Source organism: Coregonus lavaretus (genome assembly GCF_964263955.1).
Source record: "Coregonus lavaretus genome assembly, chromosome: 24".
NCBI classification, from domain to species: Eukaryota; Metazoa; Chordata; class Actinopteri; order Salmoniformes; family Salmonidae; genus Coregonus; species Coregonus lavaretus.
The window spans coordinates 31048808-31075902 of NC_140011.1; the positions used below are offsets into that span (position 1 = coordinate 31048808).

Here is a 27095-nt window from a genome sequence, read left to right on the forward strand (position 1 = left end):
AATCTGAGAATGGAATTGAAAAGCCTCTTGCCAAATTATTTTTATTTAAGGTGTAGGCACTGTCAGGCATGATACAGTACATTAACCTACACAATACCAGATAGCATTATTTAAAATCTGGAGAAACAATCAAATCAAAAGGAACACGGACCCAGAAAATAGTAAGAGAAGACACAGTCAGAATGATTAGTTAATTTATTTAAGAGTGATATCATAGCCTGGGTCCCAGACAGTATATATGTTTTAGAGCTAGCCATTTCCATGTTAGTTGTCTTGCCTTGTCTTGAAACAGAAAATGTCTGTCACCCAGGCCAGAAAGAAACTTAAGTGCAATTGTGCTTAACAGCTGTTAGCTCAGGGCCCGGTTCCATAAAACATATAAAGTGTTTCCGTTAACCCTCTACAGACTAAGCCCTATCTATGCCGGGGGAGGAGGGTTCCACTAAGCTAAATTATATGGAATTGTTTTAAGGTCATACCAAGGATCATTTAGCTATTTGATTTGGAATTTTAAGACCCCTTGAAGTATCAAAAAACATATAAATTATTTGATGAATTTTTTGGGGGGGGCATTACTGCTATTAGCCCATACAAACGCATTGAATAACAGATTCACTAAATGGAATAACAGTCCCCCAACAAATAAAGGAAGTTTGTTCTGAAGTGTCCGTCCTATATCTGAGCGATATAAGAAAGGTCAGTAAACATGTTACACATTTTTCTTACATGTATTTAACCACTTATTTTTGGCACTAAACAGTCTCCATGTATACTTCCATTAATCTTTTCAACTTGGGTGACCATCAGACGAGTCTTGTGAGGCCTGTGGGCGTCCTAGAGCAAAACAACTGACATGTACATGTTCATGAGAGTCTCGCCTTTCCACAGACGGGTCATATTAGTGTGGGGGTCGTAGAGCAAATCGGAGAACACCATCGTGTTCATGAGAGTCTCATCGACATGTACGTGTTTGTGAGAGGCCAAACCGTTCGGACGCTACAGACGATTTTGTGAGAAGACCGATTTTCGGGATGTCTCATGGTCTGAGAAACACCACTTTTTTTCTCAACTTGTTTCTATTACTTTCTATCAGGTCAAACTAACTTACAGAGTTGGTAGCTAGCTAGCCAGCAAGCGTTGTAGCCATGGAATGTGTAGCTTCCATTGTTTAGCTACCTACCTACCTAGCTGGTGGTGGAGGTTTTCCTTTTGAAAAGAGGGCAGAGGAAAGCAACATTCACCTCCACAAATGCTGTTTACATTGATATCCATACTGAATTTAGCACATAAGGTACCTCATCGGCACCCTTAACATTTCCATTTAATTTAAAGGGGAAATTTGCCTTAAAATGTTTGTGCAACTGACTTAAAGTTAAGGAACATTTAAGGGAAAATTAAGGAGAAAATGTACTTAAGATGTTTTATGCAACTGGGCCCAGGCCCTAAGCAATATAATTGATATGTCTATAAAAAGTAGTTACTCTAAGGATGTCTAACCTCAAACATGGCTATAACAACTAACCCACATACCTTTAAAACCCTTCACACAGACATATAGAATTTGTTATGAAGTATTGATGTACTAATGAATGTACAGTTAAATCCAATTTACTTGAATGTGATGAGGAACTCTGGATAAGCCTGCACATCATTGAAGATCACAAACATGGTTGGATTGGAGGTGTTGTCTGTGACGCTGTCGTACAAATCAGCATCCTTCCCTGAAGGTTTGGCAGGAGGAACGATCAAGCCTTTTTGGCCCTGAGTGAAGTCTCCAACAAGAACCCTGGCCAGGTACATGCGCTTGAGCCCCTGTGCATCAGCTTTAGAATATCCTCCTGCTGAATACCTGGAGTCCACAGCAAAGTATGATCCATTGCCAATTGCAGCACCTGAACGAAAAACATATTGTACTTAAAGAGTTGTAAAACATTTTTACAACAATGATACCCAGTTGATCAGATTGATTTATGTCTGAACATCAAACTCCTCCTCCCTTAGGAAGAGGTCTCAATATAACAGTAAAGAATATTGGTCATCAGACATGTTTCCATTAAACCATTCTCATACCATGTGTTCCAGCGTAGCTGCGATTGAAGCCATGGTTGTTGATTTGGGTGATGGAATCTGAACTGGTGCCATGGAAGAGCAGTTTCTCGTTGTTTGTGTGCTTGTTCTTGTCCTCCAGGAGGTTCTTTCTTATCTGGTAGCTCTTCCACAGTGCCTCGTTCTGGACTCGTTCAATCTTCAAATAGCAAACAAAACACGTAGAAATCGACAGTGATTTTTTTATTACTGAAGTGCAATCCCACATATCTAAATATTTAATGAACAGCACAGGAATAAGAATTACACATTTCACTGGTTCCAGGAAATACAGTTCCATTCTTTAAAAAAAGTCCAAAACGCTTTGCTGCCTTTAATGTAGCAGCAAACACACTTAAAATGATTGTCTTAAAAAAAGATAGTTGAGGGATTTCTAACATCAAAGTCGCAAAATGTGAGGCTTTCATATAACGTCACCATAGAAAATCAGTCTATTGTGGATTGCAAATGAAATTCTGCTATATATTTTTACAAACATACTTTAACGATGGTGTTGTTGAGCAACGTTTTCTGAAATTCCTGCTCCACGTCGTTGTATCCCTTGGATCCTGGAGTTAGTGGGACCAGCATTAAGAGGGAACCCTTCATGTCATCCCAGTGTGCAGGCAGAGACACTGATGAATCATCTGGACAAAACACAGTAGAGAGTTAGGAATTTAGTGACCAATTCATTACACAATAAGTATTGTATATTAAAAAGACTCAATCATTAACAACTTTAAATGCATATTGATGATATACTCAGTGCCATGAGGAATACCTATGTAAGAATGCTGTTCATTGACTATAGCTCAGCATTCAACACCATAGTACCCTCCAAGCTCATCATTAAGCTCGAGGCCCTGGGTCTGAACCCCGCCCTGTGCAACTGGGTCCTGGACTTCCTGACGGGACGCCCCCTGGTGGTGAAGGTAGGAAACAACACCTCCACTTTGCTGATCCTCAACACTGGTGCCCCACAATGGTGCGTGCTCAGCCCACTCCTGTACTCCCTGTTCACCCATGACAGCGTGGCCAAGCACGCCTTCAACTCAATCATCAAGTTTGCAGACGACACAACAGTAGTAGGCTTGATTACCAACAATAACGAAACAGCCTACAGGGAGGAGGTGAGGGCTCTGGGAGTGTGGTGCCAGGAAAATAACCTCTCACTCAATGTCAACAAAATAAAAGGAGCTGATCGTGGACTTCAGGAAACAGCAGAGGGAGGACACACGTATCCACATCATCGGGACTGCAGTGGAGAAGGTAGTAAGCTTCAGGTTCCTTGGCGAAAACATCACTGACAAACTGAAATGGTCCACCCACACAGACAGTGTGGTGAAGAAGGCGCAACAGAGCCTTTTCAACCTCAGGTTGAAGAAATTTGGCTTGGCACCTAAAACCCTCACAAACTTTTACAGATGCACAATTGAGAGCATCCTGTGGGGCTCTATCACCGCCTGGTACAGCAACTGCAACGCACGCAACCGCAGGTTCTCTCCGAGGGTGGTGCAGTCTGCCCAACGCATTACCAGGGACAAACTACCAACCCTTCAGGACACCTACAGCACCCGATGTCACAGGAAGGCCAAAAAGATCATCAAGGACATCAACCACCCGAGCCACTGCCTGTTCACCCTGCTATCATCCAGAAGGCGAGGTCAGTACAGGTGCATGAAAGCTGGGACCGAAAGACTAAAAAACATCAGGCCATCAGACTGTTAAATGGCCATCACTAGCACATTAGAGGCTGCTGCCTATAGACATAGATTAGAAATCACTGGCCACTTTAATAAATGGAACACTAGTCACTTTAATAATGTTTACATATCTTGCATTACTAATCTCATATGTATTTACTGTATTCTATAATATTCTACTGCATCTTAGTCCATGCCGCTCTGTCATTGCTCGTCCATATATGTATATATTCTTAATTCCATTCCTTACTTAGATTTGTTTGTATTGGGTATATATTTACATTTACGTCATTTAGCAGACACTCTTATCCAGAGCGACTTGTGAAATTGTTAGATATTACTTGTTAGATATTACTGCACTGTCGGAGCTAGAAGCAAAAGCATTTCGCTACACCTGCAATAACATCTGCTAAACACGTGTATGTGAGAAATACAATTTGATTTGATGTGCTGCAGCAGTAGACCAACACATTCCTCTCTTTCTAGATGAACAAATAAAGGTGAATTACACACAAAAAAACAACATCTTCTGATGTGAGGTAAGCACTCAGAACATCAGTTTTCGTTGTTTCTCTATGAATAATTGTAATATTGAGAGTATAAAACAGAGAAAACAGAATTATGGAAAATACAAGAGAATTGTATAGGTCCTGTCATGCCAAATACTGCTTATTAAACATTATTTTACCAGGCATATTGACAGAAAACATCTCTTGTACACCAAGGACCCGGGGACGAGTTGCAGGGTAGAGGATAAGAGAAGAAAGTGTCTATTTTAAAGCTATAAAAAAAATAGCTTGCAACATGCTTGTGCTAGAAAAGGTTGGAGACCCCTGTTATACAGTATGCAGCCACAAAATTAAACAAAAAATGTGTTCTTAAAAAGAACACATTCTTTGATATTTAATATCACCATTCTACATCATTTCATTTTAACGCAGTCTAGACAGATGAGGATTAATTATGGATTGACCCACCTTTCAAGTCTTTTCTCAATAACTCAACTTCTCTTCTGCCCCTAATCTTGAAAGCTCTCATTTTTAATACATTTGCCTCATAATCCTCATTGTTGATCTTGATTGTCACTTTGCTGTTCTCTGTCACAGCCTCCTCCAGGTTGTAGTTGGTGAACATGTCGAAAGGCACCATTGTCCCACTGTGGTTTTGGTACTGCCACTCCACCAGGCTGCTCACCAGGAAAGCTTTCTGTCTGCGGTTCTCTTTCCTCTCCTGGTCCAGGAGCATGTCCATGATGTGGCCGTCTGCTGTAAGCACATCGCGGCTCAGGCCCTCCAGGCAGATCAGGGAGTCGGGGCCCTTCTTCTCCAGGCGTATCCTGACCGTCAGCTCCCTCTGCATGGCCTGCAACTTCTCCATGTCCTCCTGGCTCAGCTGGCTGATGTACGGATTCTTGATGGTTTTCTCAGTTTGCTCCTTCACGATGAGGTTTTTAATCCAGTCCCGGGCAAGCCTCACAGCCTGGGGGTTCTCTGCACACAACTGGAACACGGTCGGGGCAAACTCCTCTCCCTCCATGACAAAGTTTTCACGGGCAGAGTGCTCATCACTGGGTCCCATAAAGAATGTTGTCACTGAATCTATGAAGAAAGAGAACACATAACATAAACTCCTTGACAAAATGTAATTTGAGATTATAATAACTATATTGTATTAGTACACATTGAGCTCATATTGTCTTCTACCTCGCACACTTCCATTCTCACTGACCTTTTATCTTGGTTAAAAAGCCCTTCTCCTCCACTCCCTCTCCCACTCTCCTCTTCATGCTCTCGTGGAACTCAGTCATCATGGTGGTCTGGAATATCAGGATCTTCACACTTCTCACAAACCGTCCCTTTCTCTTCTTCACAAAGTCCACCACCGCGTCAATCATGGCGTCCGCAACAGCAGAGGGACTCGCTCCACCCTGGCCTGACAGACAGACAGATGGGGGCAGACAGACAATAACATGGCTATGGAGGCAAACAGAAAGACACAGATGGAGACAAAAGTACAGACAGACAATGACATGATGCAAATCTGTCCCTGAGAGTGACTAATCACAAGAAAAATATGGAAGAAAGGGAAGGAGACAAGAAAAATACGGAAGGGAAGGAGACAAGGAAAATGTGGAAGGGAAGGAGACAAGGAAAATATTGTATTTTTATTTAACTAGGCACCCTGCGTCACCCTATGGGACACCTGATCACGGCCGGTTGTGATACAGCCTGGGCTCGAACCCGGGTCTGTAGTGACACCACTAGCACCGCGATGCAGTGCCTTAGACTGCTGCGCCACTCAGGATCCCAACAAGTAAAAGAGCGAGGCATAGTTTGTGTGGGGAAAAATAAAAAAAGCAGAAACACGCAGAAAGAATAAGATTATTTGAAAATTAGGCTAAGAAAAGTAGCAGGTAGTCAGTATGAGTAGCAGGTAGTCCCTAGCACATGGAAGCAAAACATATGGCCACTCCACAACCTCAGAGTAGGAACAAAGAACACAACAGAACAGGCCAGCACACTGCAGCCAAGTACAACAAAAACATGCAACTACCCAGGACAGTGTAGTCCAATAAAGACCATTAAAGCAGAGTACCTGTTCCAAGAGCTGGGAAGGACACTGAGGTGAACTTTTGCTCCTCACACTTCTTGAGAACATTGTACACAGTCTCTTTAATGATCTCAGGGTCATTGTGTCCCACAATGTGCATGATGTGTCTGCATGGGAGAGATCCTGCTGATGTCATTATCATTCTGCATTGCTGGAAGCTTGGGGATTTGACTGTAGAGAGGCATACAAGGAAAGGTTTTCATGTCAAGAATCTGTTACTAAAATATACAATCAATGCACACCAGTGTTGTAGGACCCATGGACTGGACTCTGACTTTAGACTTTTACAAGACAGTATCAAACAGTACTGAAATGTAATCTCATTCACAGCCAACATGACTACCAGTTTCAAGGACATGGATACACACCAATCTCTGAGCACTCCAATTCCACCTTCAATCCAGCTCCTTCTAAAATGGATTTGGATACACCTGAAGAAACAAAGACATTAAATAAGTTGTGAGCAACCATTAAATAAGTTGTGGGTCTGTGGGGGTTTATGGGATTTAGCTTGCTTCCTGATCGTATAGTTGTAAACACTGTTAATTTGGATTGTGTAGATCTTAAACATCCTTATAAGGTGTCCCTTAGAATTTGTCTTTGTAGCCTCATAAACATGAAACATTGGTTACCACACCTATGCTTTTGTCAGAGGTACAAGTCACCTGATTTGAGGTTAAAGTCCTTATTGGAGGAGTTGACAATGACGTCACTGGTCTCCTTGGTGATGTCTCCTGATGAAACTTCAAAAGTAATGTGACCCATCTGCATGCTGTACACACCCAGAGAAGGTGATGACACCTGTCCAAAGAAGCCTGCACCTATGAAAATAACATGTTTATACAAGAGGTTTCTGTGGAAACAGACACGCTCTAAAGAGGCAGCAGGGTCTCAATGGTTGAATATTTTGGGGGAGATTTTGAAGGCTGTGAGTTAAGCTTACCAGAGGGCTGCTGTGATTGGCCAACATAGGATTTGGGATGTTGTGATTGGCCAACATAGGATTTGGAATGTTGTGATTGGCTGGCACCTGAACTCTGCCAATTATTCCCTTGTGTCTGACCTTTGAATTCCCTGACAAAGCACTGTAAACAGGAGATATAAAAGTGTGGAGCATTTATCAAACATATCTAAGAGCACAACAAACAAAGACAAAGGTGAGGTTATCCCAACAATACAATCTCTGTGTGATGATAAACACTGAATCCCCCTTTAAACCATTTTCCATCTTCAAACTTACATCCACAGTTTGGGTGTCACTGGGGTGGACCACGATGGCCACCTCTTTTAGGTGTGTGGCGTGTCTTCTCTGGCTGAAGTCTTTGACCTCCTGCAGAAGAAGCTTGGACACCAGGCCCTTAGGGAATCCCATGTTCCCAGTGCCAATGGCAGGGAAAGACAGGGATGCCAGCCTATGCTTCTCTGCCTCGCTCAGGCAATCTCTGATGATCGTTATCAATATCTTAAATCACAAACACATAGACAATTTTAGAAATGTTTTACTAAAACCTTTCGATGCACTGATCACTCCCACTCTCAATAACCACTTCTTAATTTGAGCTGGATCCTGCCGGAACAGGATCCGGACCTCTCAGATTTGACTTTGTTTGTTCCGGCACCTATTTGCCCGATACCTCTCGCGGCATGATTTATTAATTGTTTCACTGTTCGCACTGTATACATTCTAATAAAAGCGATCAGCGTTAAATCAAGGTGCCTCGTCGTTATTTCTCCCACCCCACAGAAAGACCATCATGTAGATGTGCGGGGATCCTTCATCCTATCCTGCCACACTGATTCCAGACCTGCTCTCTTATTTGTACATAGAGGTTATTGGGAGTGCGGGTGGGGTAAGTAACTGATCTTGACACAGGTCTTGGTAGTGGTGGTCAGCTAGTGAAGAGGTCCCTACGTAATCACGTTACGTAGCCTAGGCTAGTCGTCTCCATACTGAGTTTGAATCGTGGGAAAGCCAAGTAAAAAAATGAATAAGAAAAGGCAATCGAGTTTGATGACATTTTTCAAGTCCAAAAATCCAGAGAAAGATGGTGAATCGAACCCAGAACGAGCCAGAGAACTGTCAGTGCTGGAGGAGTGAGGGGCAAACGGTTCCTGATGGCGATGCCTTAGCTAGCAGCGCTGCTAATCCCGCCAGTTCAGCATCACCACCGGCACCTCCACTAGCTAGTAGGCCTACTAGCGACTCAGACTCAGCGGGAGAGGGAGACGGGGAGCTGGGGGGGAGGGGGGCAGTGCATCCACCAACGAAGTGCTCGGAGCTGGTGCAATTTGCAGTTCAAGACCAAGCAAACACATAACCCCTGGCTTGTCATGCAGAATTCAAAGTTGGGCTGTACAACATGCAAAAAGGTAGGGAGCTTGGGTCTAGAAATGACTGGAGGGATTAAACTAGCAAAAGAGTGGGTGGAATCCACAGTAAGTTAACATCCTATGCCTCAGACGTAAAAAACAACAACAAAGAGCCCTCAGAAAAAAGGTTTTTGAACATGCCCGAACCAAAGCGCATTTGGTGGCAGCAAGCCTTGTAGACAAGGCTAAAGAGGACACCCAGGTTATAGTTAACCTCTACTGGATCGGTGTCCCGTTTACGGGACGGTTGAGCTAACGTGCGCTAATGTGATTAGCATGACTGTTGTAAGTAACAGCAAACTTTCCAGGACATAGACATGTCTTATATGGGCAGAAAGCTTAATGTCTTGTTAATCTAACTGCACTGTCCAATTTACAGTAGCTATTACCATGCTATTGTTGGAGGAGAGTGCACAACAACAAAAAACATATCAAAGCAACTGGTTTGATACATTCACCTCTGAAGGTAAATAATGTACTTATATTCAGTAATCTTGCTCAGATTTGTCATCCTAAGGGTCCCAGAGATAAAATGTAGCATAGTTTTGTTTGATAAAATCAATTTTTATATTCAAATCTAGGAACTGGGTTCTACAGTTTGAACCCCTGCTGCCTCTGGCTCCACACCCACCCCACCCAGTCATCTAGATGTGTGAAAGTTAGTGTATAAGCTAATGATCCATCATGTATGACATTCCTGGGAGTGTGTAAACTTACATTTTGTTTTACCATATCATTTTTGTATGTTCTTTATAGTTATGAACTTGAAAATGTATCAATTGACCAATTCGGCACATTTGGGCAGACTTGATACAAAATAGTCCAGTATTGCAATGCTTAACTGGATCAATTTGAAACTTTGCACACACTGCTGCCAGCTAGTGGCCAAAATCGAAGTTGCGCCTAAACTGTAATATTATATTGTGGCCTTTCTCTTGCATTTCAAAGATGATGGAACAAAAAAAATAATATAAAACACATGTTTTTTTATTTGTATTATCTTTTACCAGATCTAATGTGTTATATTCTCCTACATAAATGTCACATTTCCACAAACTTCAAAGTGTTTCCTTTCAAATGGTATCAAGAATATACATATCCTTACTTCAGGTCCTGAGCTACAAGCAGTTTGATTTGGGTATGTCATTTTAGGCGAAAATAGAAAAAAAGGGTCCGATCCTTGAGAGGTTAACACTAAAAATGAAAAAAATAGACAATACAGCCAGAGTCTTCAGAACAGCCTTAGGAGACTAAACGTCACAGCCACAGGTCCGCTCATTGCTTTGAGCAATAAATTGACTCTCAGGAGTTAAACGGACTCGACATGGTGAGAGACATTGTGGGAGGTTTTGAAAACTAAGGTAGGACATTTTTTTCCCTTTACAAACTTGTTCTGTACTGTGAAGGTCATCTGAATATGTGCTTCATATTATCACATAGGCAGGAGGCCTATATATTCTCATATGTGTGTTCTGCTGTAGACTACATTGATACATTTTATTTGAAGTTATATTCCGATATTGTGATATTTGTTCTACTGCTACGTTGATGTCATTTTTTTCTCAATGTGCTCCGGCACCTCAGAGCCCCCCCCATCCCCCATCGTGCTCACTATGTGTTCCGGGACCTCCCGATGTACAAATTAAGCACAGTCAATAACTCATAGCTTACCTTCTCTGCTGAGCCAGCTCCCTGGTCCCAATGGGGGCAGACAGTATGGATCACTCTCTGACATCGCAGGTTGTAACCGTCGGTGACCACAACGTCACCATAGGCCAATCTGATGGTGCGAGCCTCATCGGTGGCTGCTGATTGGAGCCCAGGACCGGCTGCCTTTAAGATGGCATTGGACACAGCACCTTTACTCAGGTCCACATCCTCAGAGATGGTGTTGACGATGCCATCAGACTAGAGGTGTCAAAACAAATGACCAAACATTCATGAAGCGAGAAGGGAACAGCTATGTATTTCTATTCAAACATAAATTATGACTTCTACAAGACAGCTGTCATTCCAGATAAAGAAGAGTAGAATGAAAGGTAAACCAATTATACATCTTATACTCTGGGTTATCTGATATTCATGTACTTCTTACCATACATGTATTATATAACAATGGTTTACCTGGTGCTCTGATAACTACAGTAGGTGTACTCACACATTCCTCCTGGATATTTCCCTTCCTTAGAATGATCTTCAGACCCTCTTGTGTGCGATTGGTCTGCAGGATTTCCCCACTGCCTGCCCTCTCAAACTTCCTCTCTTGGCCATACTCTCTCCTCTGCTCCTCTCGGTTTTCATGATCGCTTTCTCTAGCTCCTCCTCCCCTATCTCCACGTCCTCCTCTCCCTCCACCTCCTCCTCGGCCGTGTTCCCGTTGCCCATATCCCCATGGTGACTGTCCCTGATATCCAGGTTCTTCATGTCTGTAACTATGTTGTCCTCTTCCCCTTCGTCCACTTCCCCGTTGTCCCCTTCCCCTATGTGCACCCTGCGGAGGCATGGTCATTTTTGGGTGCAGGTCACTGAACGTTTTCTGGACAGCACTGGCCAGGGCTCTCACAGTGTTGTCATTGTTGTCCACCAGGTGAATCTCAGTCAGGGAGGTCTGACCCCTCAGGTTCTCACAGTAGTCACGCACTGCCACTGCAATGGTCTCAGTGCACAGGTCCAGAGGAAAGCCGAATATCCCAGAGCTGACGGCCGGGACGGCAACAGTTGAGCAGTTAACCTTCGCAGCCTCCCTCAGGCTCTCATTCACAGCTCGTTTCAGACGCTGTATGGCTGTTCTCCGGTCAAAGTCTGTGAACCGTGGACCGACCGCATGGACCACATACTTACAGGGCAGATTGCCTGCATCTGTCACAATGGCGTCTCCTGGCTGCAGTCGGCGGTTATTACGGACATGTTGATCACTGAGCTCCTGCAGCCGTGGACCAGCAGCCTTGAGTAGTGCTAAAGCCAGGCCTCCAATATGCTGCAGGTCTTCATTGGCTGCATTGACTACTGCATCCGCTTTGAACTTGCAGATATCAGCCTTACTGACGGAGACCAGGATTCCATTGTGTGTCCTCACATCACAGCAGGATGACGGGCCAAACCCTTCCTCCTCATCTTTATCATCGTCCTCAAGCATGTAGTCTTCCTGCAGCAGCACCACACAGCCATGATCCTTCATCGCCATGGAAACAAACATGCTTCCCTTCTCTTGGAAGTACTTCCTTGCTCCAGGCTTCATGATGGTGAGCTCATCAGTGCAGATGGCTTCTACCATCTTCTGAAAGGTCTCCTTGGCCTTCTTGACATAGAGACGGGCTCCAGAAAGGACAATTCTGGGCCTTCTGGGGTCAAAGCCTACATTCACCTCATCACCCTTGGCAAAATGTTTCCAGTCCTGAGATTTGTTCTCCTGAATGAATTTAACCACGGCACAGGACTTGACAAAGACAGCCTCTTCGACTCGTGAGTACTTTTCAACAAAGTCCTGCAGACTGTTGCTGACCTCTCTGACCGGGTCCAGGAAGCCAGACACAATGATTCTGTCTCTGCTCTCTGGGTGAAGCTTTATCACCACCGTTTTTTTCTTTAGGGAGTTGTTGGCATCCACCAGCTGCTTGTTCAGATCCTTCCACTCACGCTTCCTTAGCACCTCCTGGTCCTCCACCATAAGGCTCTGCAGGGACAGGGCAGTCTTCACCCTCTGCTCTGCATCAGCCAAGGCTCTGTCTGAGCTGCCAGTCAGAAGCACCTCTCCACCCTCCACGCTGTACACAGCACTGATGCCCCGGGACGTGAACAGGTCCTGGGACATCTCCATACTGTCCACTGACCGCAGGAAGTCCAGGAGGTGGGGGTCCAGCTTCAGCTGCTTCTTATTCATCTTGATCTTCCTCTCCAGGATCCAGTTCTGCACCTTGTACACCTCTGCGACAAGACCTGAGAGAATCAGCTTCTTGGTGTCGTCTCTGTAGGAAAAACCCATCTCTGGGGCTTCGTCTGCTACACGCTTCCGCAGTCCGTCCTGCTGCAGGATGTAGAACATGGCAGGGGACACGTCCATCTCCTCCGAGATGCCGTCCCTCTGCCTCTCTATCTGACTCATGGCCCTCTGCATGAGGTCTTCCACCGGCCCCCTGAGTCGCTTTGTGTCTTCGGCCAGACCTGCAACTGTCAGAGACCCTTTGGAGGCATCCATAGCCAGCACAGCATCCTCTTTCACCACCGAGCGGACTTCGTTCTCCACTGCCTTCCACGCTGGGGCACTTGCAAAACACTCAAACACTGCATATTGGGCCATGATGTCACGGAAGACAATCGAGGCATTCTTCTTCCATCCGTCTACATGTTTGCTTGTTAGTCCTTTCTGCCTTAGCAGGGTTGGCAGAGGACTGAGTTTTACCTGAGGACTATCCATGTCTACATTACAGAAGTGGGCCTTCATTTGGTCAGTGATGGGGGACAACTGTCTCTTCATGGAGAGGAATTTCCATACGGCAGAATGCACACTCTCTATGAAGGGGTCAGGCATCTTCCACATTGGCCTCTTTTTGCCATACAAGGCAGTGCCCAAGGACTCGTAGTATGGATACACGTTGACTGGGACTTTGCCAATTACATGATGTTTATTTAGAGTTGTTTCCACAACTGAAACGACATAGATAACAGACTGTCTGTCATAGCATTAAATTAGGGAGAAAACTGAATATTTCTGTTAGAGGCCAAGAGACTGCTGCAGCAACAGAATAGCAAGTCTACATTTAATTAGTCTTACAATAGAAAGTAGCAGATGACCAAATAATCAAATTGATGAACATTTATTTAATAAAACAACTAATTCAAACAGCAGGTTTTACCTTCTGGTGCGTGGAAGGTGACAATGGCTGCCTGCTCCTCAGGAAACATAGTGATGTCCTTTGCTGGGCCAGCCCATTTCTCAAAGTAGAGCTCCAGCATATCTTGAGGTATGTTGGAGGTCAGGTTCTCCACTCTCACACTCTGGCCCCTCTCTAGCAACCAGCCAATCAAACCCTGCTTCTGGAAACTCTTGTTGCTCTTGCTCTCAGTGAGGAACCGCTCCACATCTAAAGACAGACAGCAATCATATCCTTAATATAATGTACAACAGTTCTTGAAATTATGATCCCTTAGTGTGAGGGAGAGATCTGTTTTATAATACTTCAGAAGTGAAATTCATTGTTTATTTTTGTTGTAAAAAAAAAAGGTAATTTGAAATAGTGACCTACCTTTGGGATTATTGAAGGTCACGACAGCTGTTTTTGTCTCACTGATGACCTCCAGGGAGAAGTTGTCTTCCTCCAGGCCAGAGATGGTCTCCACCAGCAACAACAACATGTCTCTCGACATGCTCTCAGGAACCCTCTGCAGCACCACAGCAGAGCTCTGAGGACACTCCTCAGCTCCACCCTCCTCTCCAGGCCCACTCTCAGAGTTGGGATCTTCCTGTGCTCCACTTGACACATCTGGGATGAAACACACTAGATATTCATATTCAATAATCTCATTTATAATTTCACAATTCTCTGACTTCATTGGCACATTTCTGCATATGACAAATTTACGTGTAGATATGGCCTGATAAGCCTGCATTTTGCAACACTGTCTAATGATATGCCAACAGGGATTATTTAAAAATGTATTAGACATCACATGAAATATAATAATATTAGGTCAAGGGAATGCATCAACAAGTCTGATCTGTTCTGCCTAATAACCACAGAAGCAAGGAAAGGATGTTACCTGATAATTCATTGCTTGTAGCACCAAGCTGGAAAACATGCAAAAACAAACAAACAATATGTATAGGTCAAATAGTTAACCAATGGGCAACTTTACAAGTATGCTCTTTAATATTAGCCATAAGAATAATGTATTATCCATCAGTATGAAGCCCTGGATAGCCTGCCGAGCCAAGACAACACTAATTTAGCCTACAGTTAAACTCTGTTAAACTAGAAGTAAAATCTTGCATACAGTGCATTCGGAAAGTATGCAGACCCCTTGACTTTATCAACATTTTGTTACGTTACAGCCTTTTTCTAAAATGGATTAAATTGTTTTTTTCCCCCCTCATCAATCTACACACAATACCCCATAATGAAAAAGCAAAAACTGTTTTTTAGAAATGTTTGCAAATGTATTAAAAATAAAAAACTGAAATATCACATTTACATAAGTATTCAGACCCTTTACTCAGTACTTTGTTGAAGCACCTTTGCCAGCGATTACAGCCTCGAGTCTTCTTGGGTATGACACTACAAGCTTGGCACACCTGTATTTTGGGAGTTTCTCCTATTCTTCTCTGCAGATCCTCTCAAGCTCTGTCAGGTTAGATGGGGAGCATCGCTGCACAGCTATTTTCAGGTCTTTCCAGAGATGTTAGATCGAGTTCAAGTCTGGGCTCTGGCTGGGCCACTCAAGGACATTCAGAGACTTGTCCCGAAGCGTGTCTTGGCTGTGTGCTTAGGGTCATTGTCCTGTTGGAAGATTAACCTTCGCCCCCAGTCTGAGGTCCTGAGCGCTCTGGAGCAGGTTTTCATCAAGGATCTCTCTGTACTTTGCTCCGTTCATCTTTGCCTCGATCCTTACTAGTCTCCCAGTCCCTGCCGCTGAAAAACATCCCCACAGCATGATGCTGCCACCACCATACTTCACCGTAGGGATGGGGCCAGGTTTCCTCCAGACGTGACGCTTGGTATTCAGGCCAAAGAGTTTAATCTTGGTTTCTTCAGACCAGAGAATCTTGTTTCTCATGGTCTGGGAGTCTTTTGGTGGCTTTTGGCAAACTCCAAGCGGGCTGTCATGTGCCTTTTACTGAGGAGTGGCTTCCGTCTTGCCACTCTACCATAAAGGCCTGATTGGTGGAGTGCTGCAAAGATGGTTGTCCTTCTGGAAGGCTCTCCCATCTCCACAGAGGAACTCTAGAGCTCTGTCAGAATGACAATCGGGTTCTTGGTCACCTCCTTGACCAAGGCCCTTCTCCCCCGATTGCTCAGTTTGTCCGGGCGGCCAGCTCTAGGAAGATTCTTGGTGGTTCCAAACTCCTTCCATTCAAGAATGATGGCCACTGTGTTCTTGGGAACCTTCAATGCTGCAGACATTTTTTGGTACCCTACCCCAGATCTGTGCCTCTACACAATCCTGTCTCGGAACTCTACGGACAACTTCTTCGACCTCATGGCTTGGTTTTTGCTCTGACATGCACTGTCGACAGTGGGACCTTATATAGACAGGTGTGTGCCTTTCCAAATCATGTCCAATCAATTGAATCTACCACAGGTGGACTCCAATCAAGTTGTAGAAAGCACCTGACTCAATTTCGAGTCTCATAGCAAAGGGTCTGAATATTATGTAAATAAGGTATTTCTGTTTTTGTTTTTTTATACATTTGCAAACATTTCTACAAACCTGTTTTCGCTTTGTCATTATGGGGTATTGTGTGTCATGACTCTCTCCTGGGTGAGGATCAAAAGCCTCAGATCAGCTTGGCAAGGGGCTGACGAGAGCCAGACCCCCTTTCTCCCACAGAAGAGAGGAAGGGGAGCTGGGCCGGTTTTTGACACCTTAACACGCTGTCTTTGCAACTCGGAGTCCCGGAGTCGCCTCTTCACTGTTGTTGTTGAGACTGGTGTTTTACGGGTACTATTTAATGAAGCTGCCAGTTGAGGACCTGTGAGGCATCTTTTTCTCAAACTAGACACTCTAATGTATTTGTCCTCTTGCTCAGTTGTGCACCGGGGCCTCCCACTCCTCTTTCTATTCTGGTTAGAGCCAGTTTGCGCTGTTCTGTGAAGGGAGTAGTACACAGCGGAGGAAGTTAAGTGATGTGGGTAATAAATGGTTCCTTCCCCTTCATGTGACCTGACCTGGGCCCACATTCCTCACTATTCCATAGCTATCCACCCTTATCAGTGACCACAACCATGTGATTGCCTTTTCCCTTACAAGTAACTCTCCAAGCCCGTGGCTCATAGCCACCCTTAATTGACCACACCATATACATTCCTCCTACATATACTTCTGGTGTAGCAAGTATTTCAAATTACAACCCCACAGTTCTAATGCGGCCAAAACGCAACAGCTCGTGCCACTAAGCAGGATATAGCCTATGCTTTGATTGAAACAAAATACAAGAAAGGCTAATAGTTACTCCATCGGCAGGTAGCCTAGCGGTTAAGATCGTTGGACCAGTAACCAAAAGGTTGCTGGTTCGAGTCCCCGAGCCGGCTAGGTGAAAAATCTGTCGATGTGCCCTTGAGCAAGGCACTTAACCCTAATTCCAAGATGGCGAAGTAGTGCAGTCCTGTTTCTGTCGTGTGTCTGTAAATACCCTGTTTTTTGTATTTTTCGTACATAATTCCCTATCAGACTTTTCATCCTTCTACAAAATATACTTTCCTGCAACCCGCCTCACTCAATGTGGAACGGATTCTATTATTGACTTACCTTTTATCTAGAATCTAGAATCTCCAGTTGAAACTAGCTAGCCAGCTAACTAGCTACTTGCTATTAGCCACAGCTAGCGGTGTTTCACCCAGAACATTGGATTTTTTCCGCTGGATTAATTTTAATCACTGGACATTGATCACCGGATATTCGGTCAGTCTGCACAGCGCGTTATCGACCCAGAACATATCAGTTTTTCCGCCGGAATCACTGAATCACTGGACCTTTAACTCCGGATTCATCGCTACCAGCTGGCTACAACAAAACGGACGCTGTGGTCTGGCTAATCATCCTGAGCTAGGCCCATCTCCCGGCTATCTACCTCTCTGTCAACCGGACGGGACCACCTAGTGTTGACACGGAGCCCCGCCGATCCTACACGACTGGTCTGCCGACGAAATCGTCTGATGTGGTTACGACGTTAACCACAAAGATTCCATCCATCTGCTAGCCCTGGCCCGTTAGCACACGCTATCCGTGGCCTCTTACTCACTAAACTGAACTAGCTACTGAACTAGCTACTTGCTATTAGCCACAGCTAGCGGTGTTTCACCCAGAACATTGGATTTTTTTCCGCGGGATTAATTTTAATCACTGGACATTGATCACCGGATATTCGGCCAGTCTGCACAGCGCGTTATCGACCCAGAACATATCAGTTTTTCCGCCGGAATCACTGAATCACTGGACCTTTAACTCCGGATTCATCGCTACCAGCTGGCTACAACAAAACGGACGCTGTGGTCTGGCTAATCATCCTGAGCTAGGCCCATCTCCCGGCTATCTACCTCTCTGTCAACCGGACGGGACCACCTAGTGTTGACACGGAGCCCCGCCGATCCTACACGACTGGTCTGCCGACGAAATCGTCTGATGTGGTTACGACGTTAACCACGAAGATTCCATCCATCTGCTAGCCCTGGCCCGCTAGCACACGCTAGCCGTGGCCTCTTACTCACTAGCGCTTCACCACCGGACCTTATGATAACTCAGCTATACAGCTGATATCTGCTGGACTGTTCCTTTTTACGGTACTACATCCTGTTTATGTTTAGCCTCAGCCCAAACATGGTTAGTTTATTGTTGTTTCGGTTATTTCTAATTGTACTATATCACTGTAGACCCCCCAGCCTAGCTAAACCTGCCTTAGATAGTTCCTTTGTCCCTCCCCCCATACACTCAGAGACCGACTCAATTGATGCCTCTAGAGATACTATCTCTTTCATTGTTACCCAACGCTTAGGTTTACCTCCACTTTACTCATATCCTTCCATATCCTTGTCTGTACATAATGCCCTGAATCTTTTCTATAACACCCGGAAATCTGCCCCCTTTATTCTATGTACCCAACGCACTAGAAGACCAGTTCTTAAAGCCTTTAGCCGTATCCTTATTCTAGTCCTCCTCTGTTCCTCTGGTGATGTAGAGGCTAACCCAGGCCCTGCAGCCCTCAGTATCACTCCTACTCCCCAGGCGCTATCATTTGATGACTTCTGTAATCGCAAAAGTCTTGGTTTCTTGCACATAAATATCAGAAGTCTACTTCCTAAGTTTGAGTTATTCACTGCGTTAGCACACTCTGCCAACCCTGATGTTCTAGCAGTGTCTGAATCCTGGCTCAGGAAGGCCACCAAAAATTCTGAAATTTCCATCCCCAACTATAACATTTTCCGTCTAGATAGAACTGCCAAAGGGGGTGGAGTTGCAATCTATTGTAGAGATAGACTGCAGAGCTCTATCATACTATCCAGGTCTGTGCCCAAACAGTTTGAGCTTCTACTTCTAAAAATCCACCTTTCCAGAAATAAGTCTCTCACTGTTGCCGCTTGCTACAGACCCCCCTCAGCCCCCAGCTGTGCCCTGGACACCATATGTGAATTGATTGCCCCCCATTTATCCTCAGAGTTTGTACTGCTTGGTGACCTAAATTGGGATATGCTTAATACCCCAGCCATCCTACAATCCAAGCTAGATGCCCTCAACCTCACGCAAATTATCAACGAACCTACCAGGTACAACCCTAAATCCGTAAACATGGGTACCCTCATAGATATCATCCTGACTAACATACCCTCTAAATACACCTCAGCTGTCTTCAACCAGGATCTCAGCGATCACTGCCTTATTGCCTGCGTCCGTAACGGGTCCGCGGTCAAACGACCACCCCTCATCACTGTCAAACGCTCCCTAAAACACTTTAGCGAGGAGGCCTTCCTAATTGACCTGGCCCAGGTATCCTGGATGGATATAGATCTCATTCCGTCAGTAGAGGATGCCTGGTTGTTCCTTAAAAGTAATTTCCTCTCAATCTTAAATAAACATGCCCCATTCAAAAAATACAGAACTAAGAACAGATATAGCCCCTGGTTCTCCTCAGACTTGACTGACCTTGACCAGCACAAAAACATCCTGTGGCGTACAGCATTAGCATCAAATAGCCCCCGCGATATGCAACTTTTCAGGGAAGTTAGGAACCAATATACACAAGCAGTCAGGAAAGCAAAGGCTAACTTTTTCAAACAGAAATTTGCATCCTGTAGCACTAACTCCAAAAAGTTTTGGGACACTGTAAAGTCCATGGAGAATAAGAGCACTTCCTCCCAGCTGCCCACTGCACTGAGGCTAGGAAACACTATCACCACCGATAAATCTACAATAATCGAGAATTTCAACAAGCATTTTGCTACAGCTGGCCATGCTTTCCATCTAGCTACCACTAACCCGGCCACCAACTCTGCACCCTCTGCTGCAACTTGCCCATGCCCCCCCCGCTTCTCCTTCACACAAATTCAGACAGCTGATGTTTTGAAAGCGCTGCAAAATCTGGACCCCTACAAATCAGCTGGGCTAGACAATCTGGACCCTTTCTTTCTAAAACTAGCCGCCGAAATTGTCGCAACCCCTATTACTAGTCTGTTCAACCTCTCTTTCATAACGTCTGAGATCCCCAGAGATTGGAAAGCTGCCGCGGTCATCCCCCTCTTCAAAGGGGGTGACACTCTAGATCCAAACTGCTACAGACCTATATCCATCCTGCCCTGCCTTTCGAAAGTTTTCGAAAGCCAAGTTAACAAACAGATCATCGACCATTTCGAATACCACCGTACCTTCTCCGCTATGCAATCCGGTTTCCGAGCTGGTCACGGGTGCACTTCAGCCACGCTCAAGGTCCTAAACGATATTATAACCGCGATTGATAATAGACAGTACTGTGCAGCCGTCTTCATCGACCTGGCCAAGGCTTTCGACTCTGTCAACCACCGCATTCTTATTGGCAGACTAAATAGCCTTGGTTTCTCAAATGACTGCCTCGCCTGGTTCACCAACTACTTCTCAGATAGAGTTCAGTGTGTCAAATCGGAGGGCCTGTTGTCTGGACCTATGGCAGTCTCTATGGGGGTGCCACAGGGTTCAATTCTTGGGCCGACACTTTTCTCCGTGTATATCAATGATGTCGCTCTTGCTGCTGGTGACTCTCAGATCCACCTTTACGCAGACGACACCATTTTGTATACATCTGGCCCTTCATTGGACACTGTGTTAACAAACCTCCAAACGAGCTTCAATGCCATACAACAATCCTTCAGTAGCCTTCAACTGCTCTTAAACACTAGTAAAACTAAATGCATGCTTTTCAATCGAACGCTGCTAGCACCCGCCCACCCGACTAGAATCACCACTCTCGACGGGTCTGACCTAGAGTATGTGGACAACTACAAATATCTAGGTGTCTGGTTAGACTGTAAACTCAACTTCCAGACTCACATAAAGAATCTCCAATCCAAAGTTAAATCTAGAATCGGCTTCCTATTTCGCAACAAAGCCTCCTTCACTCATGCTGCCAAACATGCCCTCGTAAAACTGACTATCCTACCGATCCTTGACTTCGGCGATGTCATTTACAAAATAGCCTCCAACACTCTACTCAGCAAATTGGATGTAGTCTATCACAGTGCCATCCGTTTTGTCTCCAAAGCCCCATACACTACCCACCACTGTGAGCTGTACGCTCTTGTTGGCTGGTCCTCACTACATGTTCGTCGTCAAACCCACTGGCTCCAGGCCATCTATAAATCACTGCTAGGCAAATCCCCGCCTTATCTTAGCTCATTGGTCACCATAGCAGCACCCACCCGTAGTCTGCGCTCCAGCAGGTATATCTCACTGGTCATTCCCAAAGCCAACACCTCCTTTGGCCGCCATTCCTTCCAGTTCTCTGCTGCCAATGACTGGAACGAATTGCAAAAATCTCTGAAGCTGGAGACTCTTATCTCCCTCACTAACTTTAAGCATCAGTTGTCAGAGCACCTTACCGATCACTGCACCTGTACACAGCCCATCTGAAATTAGCCCACCCAACTACCTCATCCCTATATTGTTATTTATTTTGCTCTTTTGCACCCCAGTATCTCTATTTGCACATAATCTCTTGCACATCTAGCATTCCAGTGTTAATACTATTGTAATTATTCTGCACTATAGCCTATTTATTGCCTTACCTCCATAACTTGCTACATTTGCACACACTGTATATATATTTTCTGTTGTATTTCTGACTTTATGTTTTTTTTTACCCCATATGTAACTCTGTGTTGTTTTTATTGCACTACTTTGCTTTATCTTGGCCAGGTCGCAGTTGTAAATGAGAAACTGTTCTCAACTGGCTTACCTGGTTAAATAAAGGTGAAATAAAAAATAAATAAAAAAATTGCCCCTGTAAGTCGCTGGACTAAAATGTAAATGTACTAATTCACTCACAAAACAGTAATTCAAGAAGATCTAAGTGCATATTCCAATTAAACTGATTGAGATCAAATGGTTGGAGTTTGGACATCTCACCCATAGAACATGAAGAATTAGATACACCGGATAGGTGCAGTGAAATGTATTATTTTAGGTATTCTTCGTTTAGGTATTATTTTAGAGGAGGATGCATTTTATGCATATTCTATAATGATATCCAATAGGCTACATCTGTTGATATAAACGTTGATTGAGAAATTATGACATCATTTAAAAATGGTTGTGCTCCTGGACTTAAAGAAATACCACTATAACACCACTGAGTACATGTAGGCCTAATTATGATGTTAGTTGACAGTAATGTGGAAACTTTACTACCCCACAATCACTGCTTACAACTAAAGATAGCAGTCTATTACAACAATCCTTTTTTATCTTTAGACAAACCAATGACTGTATGAGACCAATACATGACAAAACTGGGCACAGCAACGGAATACGGGCATTTTTCTCTGATTGGCTGACATTAAAATGACGCATGACAGAACAAACTAGGTCGAATCGGGCCAACTGTAGGTGAAATGGGAAGGCCTCAACACTGTTGAAAGCATAGAATCGGGCCAACTGTAGCTGAAATGGGAAGGCCTCAACACTGTTGAAAGCAGACGTTCATACATTTTGATTTCACAGCAAGTCAACAATCCAACAGTTGTAGCTAGTGTTTTAAAATGTAGCAATTAATATAGACTACTCACCGACGGAGAGCAAGCCTCTTCCGGATTTCCCCCCGATGATGATGACACCCGCAACTTCACAGTTTCATTCTCTACAGTAATTTCGTGGTTATCCCTCAATAGGACCCTTTCCCTGACTGTGGAGACAAATGCGAAATCATGCACACGTCACTTTACTGGAAGTCACGTATACATATTTACATTTTTATGGATAACACTATTTCACTATTATGATAGTCTACAGTAGGCTAGAACATGACAGTTATACGATACAAATCTTCACCCCTGGTGATTTACTTACCATCCTCATTTTTGAAATAAACAGTTGCTCTCGTGGAGCGTTGATCCTCGTAGTGCACCAAGCAGTCCCCTCCACTCGACTTCTTTTTACTTTGAAAATAAATCTGAAGCTTGTTCTTTATCCCTTTAGAGACAGAGGTTGTCCAACTGACGTCTACAGTGATGGGATAAGGATATTCATCCATCGTTTCTCCCCTAATGCGAAGACTGTTTGGGTATGAAACCCGTCGTCCTATTCTTTCACTGCTTCCACTGTTTCACTTTCGTTTCAGGCTCGGTTCACGAGGAAATCGTGTGTACCATGGACCCTACTGATCCTGTAACCGCGCCTTATAAAGTCATGAGTAGGCAGGATAAGGTTATGAAAACATTATTGGGGCATATAAACCTATTAGCCTATACTTTTCAAGTAGAGTGTTTAACTTTAGAACGTGTTGCTTAAAAAATGGCGAATGGAAACGATGTGCATTATATTTCCACCTGCTTCACAATGTCTGAACAACTATGCAATAGACTAGAAACATGATTTAAATCAAATCAAATTGTATTGGTCACATACAGGTGTTTATCAGATGTTATTGCGGGTGTAGCGAAATGCTTGTTAAAGGCTGATTTAACTAGTTAAATGCTGATTTGTAATTCATATATACAGTAACAGAATTAAAAAAAAAAAGTACACTACACTTCCTATGCATCATGTAAATACTCTAAAACAGGTTAATCTTAGCATCTAATTTCCTTCATCTGCACTGATCTGAGGACACAGGATAGGTGTAGTATTTCATCAAATGAGAGACTTAATTTCAACCAGTAGAGAATGTGAAACGCTTTATTAAAATAAGTTCATTATCCAAATGAATATATAATTGTTATATTATAAAAAATAAATATAAATATGCAATTTAGCAGACGCTTCTATCCAAAGCGACTTACAGTCATGCGTGCATACATTTTTATGTATGGGTGGTCCCGGGGATCGAACCCACTACCTTGGCGTTACAAGCGCTGTGCTCTACCAGCTGAGCTACAGAGGACCACATATTATAAATACAAGTTCAATCTGTAGTTCAATGCACATCTGGTGTGCATTATAAAAACAGAGGAAGAAAGAGGAGGTGGGGAGAGAGGTGTGAGAGTGTAAAAGACAGAAAGGGAAAGAGGTAAGAACAGAGGAGCATGGAAGACAGTGCTACTAAACTTAATATTCTCTCAGTTCATCACAATTACATAATAGTGTCTCTAGCGTTGTCTCCTAACCAGACTTTCTCACATCAAAACACACCTGCAGACGAGAGACAGATGGAGAGAGAGAGATAGAATAAAAAAACACAGAAGGATTAAACATGCAAACACTGTCAGTCATCATAATCAGGTGAAATGCAAAACTGACCTTGGATCATTAACTCTAGGACTACTACATCTCTATCTGTATTTCACTGTAAAGCATCTCTTTAATAATACTTCCTGTTGACCTGACCAAGTGACCTCTCACCTCTGATCATGTTGTTCCCTCTATGTAGCCAGTTCAGATGCAGGAGGGGTTCACCGACACAGCTGATATAACCTAGAGGATTTAGGGAGAAGTGGGAGAGGGATGAAGTGAAGGAAAGAGACTGTTTTTGAGCAAATAGTTAGAGACACTGTTCAACGGGAATATGTGTGTGTGGCCTCACCTAGTGTCCACACTAAGTGGCTGCAGAGTACTTTATACTGAAAAACATGCACAGACACACGAGGACAAACAATATAGCGTAGTTGTATAAATAATTAAGTGTATTACTATTCTCCATGGTTGGTCGTCTTGCCTATTCTTTGAAGGTGGAAGGAGCCACAGCTATACACCTGAACCTGCTTACTGCACAACACAATCCATCAATCAGATTGATACACAAGTGTGTAGGTTTGGGTTTTAGGGTGTCTAATTGTTCTAAATGTTTTCAATATGGGTGACTCTTAAAAGAGCCTATTTTGTTTTTGTACAGACATCACCCTTACCTGAACAGCACCTTCACCTGAGAAGTAGAAATCAAAGGGAGAGAAACTGGGAATTAACTAACTGCAGTTGACATAGCTACGTTTTTTGAATTTTTAAATTTATTTCACCTTTATTTAACCAGGTAAGCCAGTTGAGAACAAGTTCTCATTTACAACCGCGACCTGGCCAAGATAAAGCAAAGCAGTGCGGTAAAAACAACAACAACACAGAGTTACATATGGAATAAACAAAACGTACAGTCAATAACACAATAGAAAATCTATATACAGTGTGTGCAAATGTAGTAAGTTATGGAGGTAAGGCAATAAATAGGCCATAGTGCAAAATTATAATTTAGTATTAACACTGGAGTGATAGATGTGCAGAAGATGATGTGCAAATAGATACTGGGGTGCAAATGAGCAAAATAAATAATGTAAATAACAATATGGGGATGAGGTAGTTGGGTGGGCTAATTACAGATGGGCTGTGTGCAGGTGCAGTGATCGGTAAGCTGCTCTGACAACTGATGCTTAAAGATAGTGAGGGAGATAAGTGTCTCCAGCTTCAGAGATTTTTGCAGTTCGTTCCAGTCATTTGCAGCAGATAACTGGAAGGAATGGCGACCAAAGGAGGTGTTGGCTTTGGGGATGACCAGTGAGATATACCTGCTGGAACGCATAATACGGGTGGGTGTTGCTATGGTTACCAATGAGCTAAGATAAGGCAGGGATATGCCTAGAAGTGATTTATAGATGACCTGGAGCCAGTGGGTTTGGCGACGAATATGTAGTGAGGGCCAGCCAACGAGAGCGTACAGTTCACAATGGTGGGTAGTATATGCGGCTTTGGTGACAAAATGGATGGCACAGTGATAGACTACATCCAACTTGCTGAGTAGAGTGTTGGAAGCAATTTTGTAAATGACATCGCCGAAGTCAAGGATCGGTAGGATAGTCAGTTTTACGAGGGCATGTTTAGCAGCATGAGTGAAGGAGGCTTTGTTGCGAAATAGGAAGCCGATTCTAGATTTAACTTTGGATTGGAGATGCTTAATGTGAGTCTGGAAGGAGAGTTTACGGTCTAACCAGTCACCTAGGTATTTGTAGTTGTCCACATATTCTAAGTCAGACCCGCCGAGAGTAGTGATTCTAGTCGGGCAGGCGGGTGCAAGCAGCATTCGATTGAAGAGCATGCATTTAGTTTTACTAGTGTTTAAGAGCAGTTGGAGGCCACGGAAGGAGTGTTGTATGGCATTGAAGGTCGTTTGGAGGTTTGTTAACACAGTGTCCAATGAAGGGCCAGATGTATACAAAATGGTGTCGTCTGCGTAGAGGTGGACCCTCAAAATGTAAAATATATATGTATTTTTTTTTTTACATTGCATTCGGAAAGTATTCAGATCCCTTGACTTTTCCCACATTTTAATAATAATAATAATAATATGCCATTTATCAGACGCATCTCTCCCAAGTGGACATTCTCAATTTTTCCCCTGACCCATCTGTCTATCTCCTCATTTGAATTCCATGCTGTCACAGTCACTAGCCCATTTAAGCTTAATATCCTTGTCATCTATCGCCATCCAGGTTCCCTTGGAGAGTTCATCAATGAGCTTGACGCCTTGATAAGTTCCTTTCCTGAGGATGGCTCACCCCTCACAGTTCTGGGGGATTTCAACCTCCCTATGTCTACATTTGACTCATTTCTCTCTGCCTCCTTCTTTCCACTCCTCTCCTCTTTTGACCTCACCCTCTCACCGTCCCCCCCTACTCACAAGGCAGGCAATACGCTTGACCTCATCTTTACTAGATGCTGTTGTTCTACTAATCTCACTGCAACTCCCCTCCATGTCTCCGACCACTACTTTGTATTATTTTCTCTCTCCCTCTCCTCCAACACTACTCACTCTGCCCCTACACAGATGGTAATGCGCCGTCGCAACCTTTGCTCTCTCTCTCCCGCTACTCTCTCCTCTTCCATCCTATCATCTCTTCCCTCTGCTCAATCCTTCTCCCTCCAATCTCCTGATTCTGCCTCCTCAATTCTCCTCTCCTCCCTTTCTGCATCCTTTGACTCTCTATGTCCCCTATCCTCCCGGCCGGCTCGGTC

The 27095-nt window shown here is 43.9% G+C and overlaps 1 protein-coding gene across 1 annotated transcript; it reads right to left on the reverse strand.

The window, feature by feature from the left end:
* Positions 1–10: 10 nt before the first annotated feature.
* Positions 11–23282, reverse strand: LOC311100039 (protein mono-ADP-ribosyltransferase PARP14-like). Its single transcript, XM_084140779.1, has 17 exons — positions 23010–23282; positions 22730–22845; positions 14526–14553; positions 14012–14248; positions 13622–13849; positions 10927–13412; positions 10440–10676; positions 7639–7860; positions 7342–7483; positions 7064–7219; positions 6767–6829; positions 6384–6569; positions 5517–5720; positions 4766–5386; positions 2587–2732; positions 2071–2245; positions 11–1892 (listed from the first exon to the last, which is right to left on the reverse strand). Exons 1-17 carry the CDS (start codon positions 23191–23193, stop codon positions 1609–1611), a joined length of 5715 nt encoding a protein of 1904 aa, XP_083996905.1. The 5' UTR covers positions 23194–23282; the 3' UTR covers positions 11–1608.
* Positions 23283–27095: the final 3813 nt, after the last annotated feature.